This window comes from Apus apus, chromosome 11 (assembly GCF_020740795.1).
Source record: "Apus apus isolate bApuApu2 chromosome 11, bApuApu2.pri.cur, whole genome shotgun sequence".
NCBI classification, from domain to species: domain Eukaryota; kingdom Metazoa; phylum Chordata; class Aves; order Apodiformes; family Apodidae; genus Apus; species Apus apus.
Window position 1 is genome coordinate 83,309 of NC_067292.1, and position 14,357 is coordinate 97,665.

The window sequence follows — 14,357 nt, forward strand, 5'->3', positions numbered from 1 at the left end:
CGCATGCGCAGCCCCTCCCCCCGCGGCGCAGGCGCAGACAGAGACAGAGGCGCGCGCGGCAGGAGCGGCTTTTATTGCGCGGGCGCCGCGGTCAGACCGAGGTGCCTTCCGGGGGGCCGGGCTGCGCCTCCTGCTTGTCCTCCGGCTTCATGGCGGGGAACAGAAGCACCTCCTGCGGAAAGGGACACTGTCAGCGGGCGCCAGGGACGCGCCGGGACAAAGCTCCGCGGTGCCCGAGGGGTTTAGCCCCGCACTGCGGCTGCACTGCCTGCGGAGGTTTCCAGGCAGGTGCAAGAAAGGAGAGCTTTGTCTTAAAAGAACCTCAAACGGCTACAGCGTCTGTTACCTGTTTTGTCAGAGAGAGGAGGCCTGCTTGGCAGAATCTCATTCCCTGCCCCCTGACAAAGCCAGCACTGGCATTTCTGACGTTTACCTACCTTGATGTTGGTGGAATCTGTAAGGAACATGGTGATGCGGTCAATCCCCATGCCCCAGCCAGCTGTAGGAGGAAGGCCATACTCCAGCGCGGTGCAGAAGTTTTCATCAATAAACATGGCTTCATCATCACCTGCAGCTTTTGCCTAAACAGTAACAGTAACAGTACATGGTGGGTCGTGTAGAGCTAGACAGGTTCTGCTGACCTACCACAACGGAGGGATACCTATTTGTAGCAGCCATGTGACTGATTAAACCAAAGCTCTGTACAGCTGCATAAGTAACAGAAAGAAGAATCTCGGCGTGAAGAGAACTGTGGAGGTCACCTGTACAGGTGCTTCCAAAATGGCTCCAGGCTCAATTCCTTCTGACCAGCTAGTTTCCTTTCTAGACAAAGGCCCAGGCTCTTCACTTCAGTAAAAGCTATCTCCAAGGCCGTATGGCAGCAGATGACAATGAAATAAATTGCTTTCAAAGGCTTCTCAGGCTCTTAATTGCTTGCAACCCACCCTTTAACATTTCCAGAAACAACTGAGACACAGAATTATTTGAAATGTCAGTAGTTGCTCCATGAAACAAAGTTCATCATATCTCCCCCTCAAGAAGAAAGACTTAAAATCCTGACAGAGATGCAAACTAATGCATCTGACCCTGTCAGCCTCCAGGCACCAAAAGCCATTTTGAAAACACCAAGTGTAATTGTTGAAACAAGAGCAAACCTTTTTGCTCAGTTTCAAGGAAGACTTTAAGACTTTGCAAAAGATGTTAAAGCAAACTGTTCTGCCTGAGTCTGAAACGCTGAAACGTGAACTGCCATTGTTCATTTCTGTCTCTACCTTAACATTACATTTTCAAGTATATATTCATTCAAATAATCTAATCATACATCTGCAAAGTCTGGCCATAATCATGGGACAGCGGCAACAAACACATATCCAACAGAGCAAAGGTGAAATAAATCTGTAACATTAATAATTCTGACTGAACATTTCAAAATTTACTATCAACTAAGTTAGTTAACACAAGCCTTATTTTCCTAGTTTTGACAACTGTTTAATTCTCCCAAGCACTGTGAAGCCTTTACAAAGTGCAGGAAGAACACAAACTCTGTTTCTGCAGATCCATCATCTGACCCCAGTCATGTGTGGGCACATCTGCATTCATGGATGTGTAGACCTGATTAATAACAAAATCAGGTTCAGTCACTTCTTTCTGAGGCTTATCTAGAGAAACCTCGTTCTATAAATTTGCAGCCCTAATAATTTCCAGTCTGCAGCTCTGTTCTGTAAGCCAATTTAAAACAGTCATAACACAGTTCAGGAAATTATGCTGTTTCTTACAAACCATTCAAATTCTTACCAGACACAAAAATTTAAGAGCCTAGAAGTAAAACGTTGTATAACTCCATAAATACTCAGTTAGTGAAAAATAACTTTCAGCCTGATCAAGACAGAAAAAACGCTTTGCACATTTGCTTTTTTCAATTAGTATTTCAGGCAGAATAAAAAGGAAGATATTCCAAAACAAAGTCACACTACTAAAAAACTAATCCACAGCAGCGCTTGGCCTTGTTCAGCTTAAAGAGAGAGGTTCTTTCAAAAAAAATTAGATTCTAATGCAGGCTCTCACTTGAGTGAGAAGCACTCACTCAAAGCAGTATCAGCTCCTTTCAGCAGTAGAGACTAATGACAGATTCAGAACAGACACAGGAAATACTCTTTCTTATGTGCCTCTGTAACTGATTCACTATCTGCAAGACACGATACCTTGGCCTGGTCCTCGAAAAGCTGCCGCTGCCGGAAAGGATCGTTAAGCTCCGTGTAGGCATTGCACACCTCCTTCTTCATCACAAAGAGTTCAAAGCGCTCTGTCAGTCCCCGGTGAGAGCGATGCCTACGTGAAGAAGACAAAACAACCATACCTTAAACGAGCAAAGAGCACACACATTATTACTTCAGCAGGATTGCCCACAGGAGCAGTGACAGCTGTCAGAAACACCAACTACTAAGCATCAGCACATCACTTCCCTGGATTATGACTGTCACAGCTCAGCAACCAACGTCTATCTTAGTTTGTGTCAGAATTCACAAACTAGTACACAACATCAAAATCTCTATTTTCATGTGTGACTTTTTTTTTTTCTTTCTGTTTAATAAATTAGGAGTAGAGGGTTGACACGAGTTACACACTGACTGCATCTCATACATCTTACCACTTGGCTAGAGGACTCATGATCTGTGGGTGATCACAGATGAATGTAGGGTTGATACAAGTGACTTCAAGGAATTCACCAACTAACTGGGAAAACAAAACCGAAAGAATCATGCAGAGTACAGTTTCACTTTCCTAACACCGCCTTCTCCAAACATCCTACTTCCATCTCTTCACTACTTAACAAGGCACTGTAAAACTGAAAAGTTTCCCAACTAATAATAAAATCATGGTAATCTTTCATGAACAGAGTGGGTGTCCTAGTTGGGTAAGAAAAATAACACAGCAAAAACTGTATAAAAATAACAACATAATTAAATTTGGACATTACAACAAAAGTCATGGGGAAAGCCAGCAGAAAATCAGCTACCAGGCAATGTTTTGGGTATAAAGATTGTACAGTTGATAGAAGAACTATACAGTAAGCCTACCAATTTGGTAAGGTACATACAAATGCAAAGATCTTGCCAACAAACCTATCGTAGGCTAAAGCAGATCTGCTTTAAGCACAAGAGACCAGTTATCAAACTAAAATCCTCTGGCACTTCTATTGAGCAAGCATCATTAAACTATATTTTAGTGTAGATGACACAAAGAAATATTTTGACACAGCAAGCCTCACACTGTGATACAGAAATAGCTGAAGTGCACTTCAGCATGTTTTCCCCGATGCACCTTAACTTGTTCTGAAGAGACTCCTGTCGATACAGACAGATCCTCAAGGACATTGGGATTACAAAAACACCACCTTTACTTACTCTGTCAAGAAGCCTGGCTGTTGTCCTGGGAGGTGGACACTCAACATTTCTCTCTGCACAAAGGGTATCAAAGAACTTGCGAGTTTCTGTAATTGTTACAGACAAAAATTAGAAAAGCCACCCAGGCAACCGTGTTTTTTTTCTTTCTGCATACTTCTGTCTCAGACTGATTGGTAAGATCTTAATGTATCCTGGTTTGAGCCAGGACGAAGCAAATTTTCCTTTTACCCATTTTTTTTTTTTTCAGTTAGCTCTTTTTGAACTAGCAGCAAGTGTTCCAGCTAGTGGACTGATAACACCATCGACATGAGCTCAAATGTCAACCTACAAAAGCAATGTTTGTTTTTCCATCAGTTTAGACTAATGTGTAAGTTATTTTAAATTTCAGAAATTTCAGAAATTAGGCACAACACTGGGGGGGGATTAAAAAAAAGTCCCTAAAAAGTGTATGAACTTGTTTCCTTATGGCTCTGGATTCCAGGATTAAAACAGCACATTTTGAAGAAAGTCCAAAATAACTGTACTCCTAATCAATGATAACAGGCATGGAGACTCAACTGCACAAAAGACAGAAGAAATAAAAAGCTGAGTCTCTTCAACAGATCAAAGACCTCTCCAGATCATGCCTCTCAAGTATACAGCATCACAAATACTCAAGAAAGGAAAAGGCAAGAGCATCAGATCCTGCCAATGACTGCAAGGCACCAAGGCTTCTTTCTGGACTCTTAGGTAGCAGACAAAATCAGAGGAAACCGATGCCATGTGTTCATACAGCCTCAAAAAAGCAGCTGCTAAGACACCAGGCTGAGAACTCAAGACCTTTTTCCCCACTTTCTGTTAAGGAAGAATTATACGACATTCATGCTCAGAATCTAACCTTCGGTTTCAAAACACTCAGCTGATGGAAATTTCACTCCCAGGACCTTTTCCAGGTCACACACCATGCTAATTCGCCGGAAGGGAGGGGTAAAGTCTATCTCATAGGCCTGTCCATCTTGACCATCTGGATGGTAAGTGATCTTGTAACTTCCAGTAATGTGTTTCACCATACCTACAAAAAGAACCCGAGGTTTAGAAGAACACTATGCCACACAATATGCAATTCTTGTGGAGATTCCTGTTCTTTTTTAATTAATATGGCACACATTACCTGAAAGCAACTTCTCTGTAATTTCCATCAAATCATGGTAGTCTGCATAAGCCATATAGAATTCACAAGTTGTGAACTCAGGGTTGTGAGTCAAATCAATTCCTTCATTCCGGAACTGACGCCCAATTTCATACACTCTGTCCAAGCCTCCAACCACCACCATCTAGACAAAAGGAAATTCTAGTAATCACACTAACTTTTATAAAAGAACTAAAGAGAGCTCAAACATAGACACAACTGCAATGTGACCTTGCAAATGTCATTCAAGATATATTTTGTTTCCTCCAACCAAATGAGTCCAATTTCTTCATGAATAATCCTTGGTTTAGCTACATTTATTTTTCTAGAATAAGATCACAATGTCTGAAGAATATAGGATTAGCCACAAGGGGCTTGTATTTTACCTTATGGTAAAGCTCTGGAGCAATTCTCATATATAAATTCATATCCAGTTCATTGTGGTGTGTGATAAAAGGTCTTGCCACAGCTCCACCTGGAATTACATTCATCATAGGAGTTTCAATCTGTAAAATATTAACAATTAAAAAAATAATTTAACAGTAGCATTAATATTTCCAGGCTCCTACCTCAATGCCCTGCTTTCATCTAATCGGTTTCCAAAGCAGAACTCTCTAGATCAAGGAAACAAATAACTTTGATGAAAAATCTCTGTATTTCATTTCTTATTTGACAAAACCAATTCAGAGGTTCACCCGTGCAGCCAATAGAGACAAATTACTTAAACTATTTGTTGTTATCAAGAATCACTCGTATTTACTATAAACTACAAAACTATCTCTTTTTGTTGCAGAACATGAGGTTCAACAAGACCAAGTACACAGTCCTGCACCTGGGTCAGAGCAATTCCCAGCATCAGTACAGCCTGGGGGATGAAGGGATTGACAGCAGCCCTGCAGACAAGGACTTGGGAATACTGGTGCATGAAAAAGGGACATGAACTGGCAAGGTGTGCTTGCAGCCCTCAAAGCCAACTGCATCCCAGGCAGCACCAGAAGCAGCTTGGCCAGCAGGTGGAGGGAGGAACCCTACTCAGCTGGCATGAGGCCCCACCCCCAGCTCTGCACCCAGCTCTGGGGTCCCCAGGACAAGAAAGAGCTGGACCTGCTAGATTGGGTCCAGAGGAGGCCATGGAAATGGTCAGGGGCTAGAACACCTCTCCGCTGAAGGCAGGCTGAGCACTGGGGTTGTTCAGCCTGGAGGCGAGAAGGCTCTGGGAAGACCTCCTTGCAGCCTTTATTATGTAAAGGGGGCCTGTAAGAAAGGCACCAGGGAGACTTTAGTGAGAAGACAAGGAGTGACAGTTTGAAACTGAAAGAAGGTGGATTTAGACTGGACATAAGGCAGAAACATTGCACTGTGAGGGTGGCAAGGCAATGGAACAGGTTGCCCGGTGGCTGCCCCTTCCCTGGAAGTGTTCAAGGCCAGGTCAGATGGGGCTTGGAGCAACCTGATCTAATGAAGCATGGTCCTGTTCAAAGCAGGGGGCTGGACTAGATTATTTTTAAGCTACTTCCAACCCAAACCGTTCTGTAATTCTATGATAAAATCCACTTGGTTAAGAGAGGGAGCTGTTACATAAAATTAATAAGATGTAGCAGCCTTCCTCAGTATCTTTTCCAAATCATTGCTTACAATGTCAATTCTTTAGTGTAGTCTTTGTAGCAAAGCTGTTAAGCAGTAATCCTGAAATAAATTAAATGCCACGGATACCTCAAGTTTTGAAAATCTAGACAATTTTAATAATATTGCTTTTTGGGAAATGACCTTATACATGTATGGGGAATGCTAGAGCCCCACTGAATTAATTTCTGAAGGAATACCTAGTTTTGAGGAGAAAAAATATTTAAATCAAACCACTGTAGGCTTCAGTGAGTTGATTTTGTTCATATCATTACAAATTTTCTTCTGCAGAAGTTGCATTTTCTCAGATGCTCAGAAGCTGACTGCTTATGCTTCAAGCAATACACACTATCAGCTACATGAGAAACAGACCTCAGTTCAATCTCTTGATGTTGAACAAAGAAAGCAGCTGCAAATGATGGAAAAACGAGTAGCAGAGTGATTTACAACTCAAAACTTGGCTTCCTACACAGAGAGTTGGTGGAAGTGGTCAAATGATTTCCTAATTGTTGCTGTTGGCTGTGCCTCCTCACACCTTAGCATCAAGAATTAATGCCCCGTTACTGACCCAGAAGCATGAAAACAGGTATTTTCACAAGAGGATTTCACAATTTGTATCAGAACTACTGATAGCCACACAGGAGAAGCACACTTTTCCGAAACAGAATGAGACTTGGGGCTCCTTTGAAAAAGCAAAGGTGGGGGGGGGGGGGCAGGGAAGTCAATGTGTGATAAAAAGAGAGCAAGGATGCAGCTACAATTTTAAAAAGAGAAGAAGTTTTGTAGGCTATAAATATAGCTCCCTAAACAAACACCTAATGGGATTCTCTAAAGAGACCAGCAGTATAAAACAAGCTGAGCTACTGGAATCAGAAGTTTAATTGCTGACAATTTAGTAACAAGTCCTGACAATCAGCTGAATAGCATGATACAATACCCACAACAGTTTGGTTAATTTTCTCAACATTAACTAGTATCTGTCTATGGCATGACACTACACTGCCACCCGCAGTACAGGTATGATTGAGCACTGCCTGACTCGAACCTCCAGGCTGCACTTGACTGTACAGCCCTGACTTCTCTGCCTGCTATTTTGCCCCAACATCCTCTCCAAGCCTAAGTAACTTACTGCATTATTCCAACAAGTGAAAATTTCATATAAATTGAGAAGGAATTTATGGTCCTTTTTGCTTAAGTTACCAGAACGTTACAATCTTCAAGTACTAGATTAATAATTATTTGTAAAAAAAAAACAACCAACCAAAAAAACCCCAAACAAACCTCACTTAAATCAAATACAGACACTGAAGCCACTACACCAACGACAGAGAGGAACCCAGCACAGGTTCAGATTCCCACTGATCTCAAAACACTGGTAGCTTCTGCAGATTCAGCTGATAAACACTTGTAAATACACTACATTAATTTGTAATCTTTTTGCTAACTATAAAGTACAACCAAGGGTAGAGCTGAGCTAGTATTATTTTCTCATACGCTACTCCACAATAGATCTTAAGATAAAACCAATTTTACTTGGAGGAAGTCAGACTTGTATTTCCATTCAGAGGCAAAACGCCATTCCAAAGATGTTACTTTCACTTTCATTTACTGAAATAAGGAAAGGACAGCAGTAGTTTGAAGTCCTACCATAATAACAGTTTCCCAAACCATAACCTCACCAACTGAGGAATAGTCTTAAATCTTAAAAAGAGAGAAAGAAAGATGGCTCCTATTACATTAACCTGATAAAACACTGTACTGAGGCAACTATCCTCACTTCTGTCAGTATTTTGCAGATGAGCCTGAATACAAAGCATCCTTGAAGTTGAGAAGCTCTGAACACACTCGGTACACTGAGAGGAATGAAGCCTTACCTCAAGGAAGCCCAACTCATCCAGAAAGCTTCGAATATAGGTAATGATCTTTGCACGGGTTATAAATTTCTGCCTCACATAATCATTAAGAATTAAATCCAAGTATCTCTGACGATACCTAGTTTCCTGAAAAAAACAAATACAGTTAGAACAAGCTAGACAAAATGCAGTGCCAAAGGAAAAAAATACCAAAACAAAACTCATGCTCCTTTGCTGACTGACAACACCAGCAGATATAAAAGGTCATCCATTCGGACCTACTGGTCAGACTGCCTCCCAAGAGTGACCAGGTATGACAAGTACCTTATCTTTGAGGCCAAAGTGAAGATGAGGTAACATGTGCAGGCATGGAGACAAAAGAGTTATTTCGTAAGGAATAATGCTCAGTTCTCCTTTCTTTGTTTTCCCAGGATTCCCCTTTACACCAATAATGTCCCCACGACGCAGCTTGTTGTTAATACGGAAATACTCTTCCTCAGATTTGTAGAGCCTGTAATTACAAAAACTATGTAAGCAGTTTTGTTTAAAACTCAGCATTCCAAACTGTCCTGCAAGTCTCTGTCCAGACCAAATCCTTCAAAAAGCAAAACAATTCTTCTAAGCAAGGAAGCTGCACACAAAGTCCTAAGCAAAATGTGAGCTGGCTGCCTAAGCCAACTCATAGACAAATATCCCAAGGAGATGAAGGCACAGAATGCCCAAATTCAGATCTCTAGGCCCCAGAACACAGCTCAGTTCATAACGCTACTGGGAATGCCTCTACTTACTTGGAATTTGCCATGACCTGCAACTTGACTCCTTCGCCACGAAGATCATAGAAGATCAGCTTCCCTCCAGAGGCACGCTTCGCGTGGATCCGACCTAAATATCAAAGTATGCAGGAGATCAGGAAGAGCACCCCTAGCAGAAAGGATGCAGGGGCAAAAGCCACAGCATTATCACTTGGACAAAGGACTGTCAGCTCTGAACCCATCACTAACCATGAAAGAGAAGTAGTTAAAGACTCAAAACTAATATCTGCGCACAATATCAGACCATATGAACTTTGGGTTCTGGAGCCCATGTGGCAATCTGATCTTGTAGTTGAAAGGGATGACCCACTCAGTCTGAAAGGATGTGTCCTGGAATAGTCTAACACTGCTACAGACTTCATGATCAAGGAAGGGGGGTTCAGCAACATTTGAAACGAAGCTACCCCATCACTAAAAGCAGCTAAGACTTGGCTTAGCAAAGCAACAGACCATCTTTCTGAATCCCAGATAAGCCTTTACCTGCCACTTGCACCGTAATGTTTGTCAGGTGATCTCCTGGCTGCAGGTGGCTGTACTTCTCTATGAAATCTGAGAGAGATAAGTCGACATGGAACTTGTGGGGATAAGGATCTTCACTGGTGCCCTTCAGCTGCTGGACTGCATGGCTACGGATCTTGTAGTATTGCTGTCACCAGAAAGAAAGAAAATAAAACAATTTTGCTGGAAACTTGAAATATTTTACAGGTTGGAAATTAAAACACAGCAGCTCTTTTAACCATTTAGTTCCCTTTGAATAAAAAACATTTATTCTCAGAAGCATAACAAGCACGAGGCCAGAGGCTCACATTTGGATCCAAGCTTTCTTCATCGGCACCAATGTTATTCTCAGAGTCAGAAGCCAAGGAAGGCTTATTTGAATGCTTTTCACTTTGCTCTTTCTGCTTTGCCTCTTTTTCAGCTGTTTTTCTCTCAGCCTTCAAACGCCTCTTCAGCTCACTGCAAAACAGACAGAAGTGCCAGAGTATCTGCGCATCTGGTCTTACAACAGGGAAACACTTGGCAGGATTCCACCCAAAAGCTTGTTATACAAATAAGCCTGTCACTTCTCTGCCCAAAAGTCAAAATCATCCTTAAGCATATTTAAGAATTTTCTTATTTGAACTCTTTCAGTTCGTTTCCTGTGAGATGTAAGTGCTTAGATAAAGTTAAAACTGAGCTAAACATCACGTAAACAGGCTTTGAGACCGCGCCCAGAGGACCTTTCCCCCGCAGGCCCGGCAGCTCCGCCGAGCTCGCCAGCAGCAGGACGAGCCCCCCGCCGGACAGGGACCGGCGCTACGGGGGCTCCGGAGCCGCCTGCGCGGCCCGGACCGACCCCACGGCTCCCGACCCCGCCGCCGAGACTTCCTGAGGGAAGAGGCGGGCCCAGCCAGCCCGCAAAGCACCGACCTGCCCGGGTCGTGGAGCGCCCGGCGCCACGGGAGCGCGGCCGCGGCCCTGCAGGCCCAGCCGGGGAGCCGCGCCGCGGCGGGGCCCAGCATGGCGCGCTCCGGAGATCACCTGGGGGGCCGCGCGCCGGGTCAGCCGGACACTCGCCTCCCCGGCCCGGCCCGGCTCCCCCTGCCCGCCCTCCCTCACTTTTTGCTGAGGCGCGACTCGGTCTCCGCCGCCTCGCACGCGCGCTCCGCCGCCGCCGCCGCCGCCATCTTCCCCGCCCCGGCCGCCCCTTCCGGCGGCCCCTTCCGGCGGCCCGCGCCTGCGCGCCCGGCGGCGGCGGGATGGCGGGCGGCGGCGGGATGGCGGGCGGCGGCGGGATGGCGGGCGGCGGCGGGATGGCGGGCGGCGGCGGGATGGCGGCGCCGTCGCGGTCGCTGTTCTTGTGGGACGACGGGAGCCCGATGCGGTTCTACGTGCGGCCCGGGCTGGCCAAGCTGCGCCTGGCGCCGCTGGTGCTGTCGGGCGGCGGGCGGCTGTGCCGCCTGCAGGAGCCGGGGGCCGTGCTCCTGGCGGAGCCCGGCGAGGCGGCGGCCGCCGGCGCCGTCTCCACCGAATACGTGGCGGAGTGCGTGCAGCGCGGGCAGCGGCTGCCGCTGGAGCCGTTCCGCCTGCCCGCCGCGCCGCCCGCGCCGCCCGCCGCGCCCCGCGGGCGCCTGCCCTTCACGGCGGCGGAGGACGCGGCGCTGCTGCGGGCGGTGCGCGGGCGGCGCCGGGCGGGCGGGCGGGCGCTGTGGCGGGAGCTGGAGCGGGCCCGGCTGACGCGGCACAGCTGGCAGGCCATGCGGGACCGCTACCTGCGGCACCTGCGGCCGCTGCTGCGGGGTGAGCGGGGGCGGCGGGGCCGGGCGGGCGGCGGGGCCGGGGCCTCGCTGCAGCCCGCGGCTGATGCTTGTGTTCCCGCAGAGTCCGAGGGCGCCGAGGGGCCTGCACAACTCTTGGGGCTTTTCGAGGCAGCTAATCGGGAGTTCGAGAGCACGGAGGTGAGCGCCCGGCGCGGCGCGGAGCGCTGCCACGGCAGGGCGGCTGCGAGGGAGCTGCTCGGAGCAGCCCTTCCTGCATGTCACAAAAAGGCACAATTAACAACAACTCCTAATTCAGTTATTTGCACCGTGATATCTCTCTTGCCGTGGCTAAGTGGGAGCTTCATGTGAGCTGTGACTCGGGCAGCACACTTCAGGGGTTTGATTCCCTGCCTACGTTAGCTTGAGCAAATTGGTATCAGGGTGTTGTCACATTAAAAGCTGCAGTTGCACTAACGTTTATTCTTGCCTTTTATACTTTGTTCAAATTCTCGCTTACATTTCTTCATCTTGTATATGCTCTTTACCACCTGTGGCTTCACTTGAGTCACTGAAATTTACAGTCAGTTCTGAACTTCTTATACACTGTAGAGTCACAGTGGAAGGTGGTTGAATAGTGGTGATAAAAGAAGCTTGCCAGAACATACCGTGCCTAATTGATGACTCCATCTCTCTTTTAGTCAGGAAGTGACACTTCAGACGTGTCAGAAGAACTTTCTACACAAGATGAAGAGGGAGGGTCCCCAGAAGAAACAACATCTGGTTTGAAAACTAGACTGGAGGACTCTGCTCTGCCTGATGCACAGTTACAAAGGGAAGAAAGACCAACAAGCACTTGCTCTTCTTCTGGTGTGGTGGGAGAATTAGTAAAAACTATGCAGCACTTAATGGAGAAGTTCAACGTTGACCTGTTCACTGTTACACAGGCCTTTCTGAAAAACACTGGTGACGTGGAGACTACTTCGTACTTCCTGCAGACGGGGCAGCGCCTGGATGGGTACCCGCTTTGGAGCAGGGGGGATGATTTGGAATTGCAAAAAGATGATGAGCATGCTAGAAATAAGTTGATAGCAAAATTTGGAGCTGAAAACGTAGCAAAGCGGGTAGCGTTTAGAAAAAGTTAGAGACCAAACTAGAGGGAAATAACTGCGGCAGGAATGTTTAAACCAATTATTTCAGAAATGCAAATGTGATTTAAAATTTGATGCAACATTCTGAAGTTTCAGAAATGCTTTAAAATAGGGGTTTTTTGGTAAAAGGCCTTTTTTATATTTGATTTTTATTTGTAGTACCGAGAATGCTCAATATTTAAAAGCAGAAAATGAAGAAAAAGATTCTATGCAGTATCAAGTTGTCACTGAAAATTTGCTTACAAGTGTGTATGTATGATATAAAGCAGCTGACAGACCTGTCTGTCCATTGCTACATGCAAAGAGTTTTGAATAGAGTTGGCACCAAAATCTGACAATCAAATTAGGAATTAATTAGGAAATTGACTGTTTTAAGCCAAATCTATATTATATTGAAAGGCAATGATAACTTGATGTATAACAAGACTGCTACTTGAGAGAGCCACTGTCCTGAAACGCCACTTCAGTATTTAGGGAGTTAACCAACAGTAACCATATAAATGCCAAACCTCTGTTTTAGATTATGCAGTGTTTCACTGGACAGGTCATTCTTGCTGAAAACGTGTTATTTGGTACATTTGTGCTGCTCAGACTGGTTACCTGAAACTTGTGTGGAAGACCAGAGAAGCACCTACTGAGAGAGTGCAAGACAACATAAAAAAAAATAATCATACTACTTTATTTGCTAAGTGCAGACTTTACCTGCTGGATTTGAAATTCAAGAACTGATGATGACCAGGTTAATGAACAGGAGACATGTCACTTCCTGGAGCCAGGAACTCCTGTTCTGGCTTGGGTGGTGTGCATGTCTCAGCAGCAACACAGCCTCACAATTCGATGGTCTTGTTTAACCAAAACTGCTTTAGAATTCAAAGTGAGAGAACACATTAAATGGCTGCAGCATAAAAACATCAGGTGTAAGGCTTGCTTTAACTTTTTATAATTCTAAGTGACATCTCAAGAGTCCAATATGCTGAAGGCAGCTTGGCTTACCATATTCATATCAGGTCCCTGCACTATCAGAGTGTTAGGAGTGCTGTTTCTGTAGTGGAAAGGTTAAAGGCTTCTTCTTTGCATTATTGCCTGGAGCAGCAATATTTGTAACCTGGAGGGGTGAGCTGAGTGGCAATGCACATACCAAAACTTTGATTTAATGGACAGTTCGAGAGGCAGAAATACTTGGTCTGAAAACTCTTACCTGGAGCTTGGGTATTTCCCATTTGCTTCCTTTTAGAGTTAGCATTCATAACAATCAATAAATTCTGGCCTTTCATAACTGAAGTTACTAGCAGAGAACTGATTGCATACACCAGGCTGAAAAGGAACAGACTGGAATACCAAAGAGTTGTTTTCTAAATTTCCTTTTGAAATAAATTTCCCTTTTTCCGGTCTTCTCCATCCTACACTGTGTTGGTATAAAAACAGAATTGACTCTTCTGAACTTGCACAATGTAAACTTGACATTTGTTTCTAGTAATCTTTATTTTATGCACATGCCACAGGATGTAGCCATATTTTTAAACATCATCCTCACCGTCTTGAAAGTCTAGGGCTTTGTTTTGTTTTGTTTTTTTTGTCCTCCAAAAATATTTTATCTTTCCTTGCATTAAGACAAGTTTAAATTCTCATGTGATTCCACTGTGTCTTTTGTACTTCCAGAAAAAAACACATCTTACCAATTACTGTGTTGAGGTAAAGATACACCAAAATCAACGATCCTGCTTCTTCTCTAGGCAAGCAGCAGAAGTTGAAGTAATTTTCAAAACAGTACATTATGAGAATGCAGCATATGTTATTTTCATGCCATTTGTTTACTGGCTGACTGGAAACACTACGAAGGTTTTTGTCCAGCTAAACATTTGATACATGGCATTGACTGAGTCCACTGAAAACAAGTATTCAAATAAAATACATTTGGAAATATAGTGAAAAGAGTCTCTATCTTCTCAGGAAAATGCTTCTTGGTACTTAAAATAGGAAGCTCTTCACAATGACTTCAGTAAGAAAAGGCTTCTGAGACTCCATGATTCAGCTGAGTATGCTGAGTTAAGGTCTGTTTTAAAGAGGCTTTCAAGGAACCACTGTGGCTGTGTGCTTACCTGGCACAGC

The 14,357-nt window shown here is 44.8% G+C and overlaps 2 protein-coding genes across 3 annotated transcripts; one reads left to right on the plus strand and one right to left on the minus strand.

The window, feature by feature from the left end:
* Nucleotides 1-54: 54 nt before the first annotated feature.
* Nucleotides 55-10,574, minus strand: KARS1 (lysyl-tRNA synthetase 1). 2 transcript variants are annotated; one of them, XM_051629888.1, is made up of 14 exons: nucleotides 10,460-10,574; nucleotides 9,667-9,817; nucleotides 9,341-9,506; nucleotides 8,837-8,930; nucleotides 8,373-8,559; nucleotides 8,070-8,195; nucleotides 4,959-5,078; nucleotides 4,555-4,717; nucleotides 4,282-4,455; nucleotides 3,405-3,490; nucleotides 2,648-2,733; nucleotides 2,202-2,328; nucleotides 438-581; nucleotides 55-172 (listed from the first exon to the last, which is right to left on the minus strand). In XM_051629888.1, the coding sequence occupies exons 1-14, from the start codon at nucleotides 10,525-10,527 to the stop codon at nucleotides 92-94; spliced, it is 1,773 nt and encodes a 590-aa protein (XP_051485848.1). In that variant the 5' UTR covers nucleotides 10,528-10,574; the 3' UTR covers nucleotides 55-91. The 2 variants fall into 2 exon arrangements, with proteins under 2 accessions (XP_051485848.1, XP_051485847.1); XM_051629887.1 differs by lacking the exon at nucleotides 10,460-10,574 and adding an exon at nucleotides 10,271-10,441.
* Nucleotides 10,575-10,594: 20 nt separating this feature from the next.
* TERF2IP (TERF2 interacting protein) lies at nucleotides 10,595-14,180 on the plus strand. The gene is made up of 3 exons (XM_051629894.1): nucleotides 10,595-11,140; nucleotides 11,222-11,298; nucleotides 11,799-14,180. Exons 1-3 carry the CDS (start codon nucleotides 10,600-10,602, stop codon nucleotides 12,240-12,242), a joined length of 1,062 nt encoding a protein of 353 aa, XP_051485854.1. The 5' UTR covers nucleotides 10,595-10,599; the 3' UTR covers nucleotides 12,243-14,180.
* The last annotated feature ends 177 nt before the right edge of the window (nucleotides 14,181-14,357 follow it).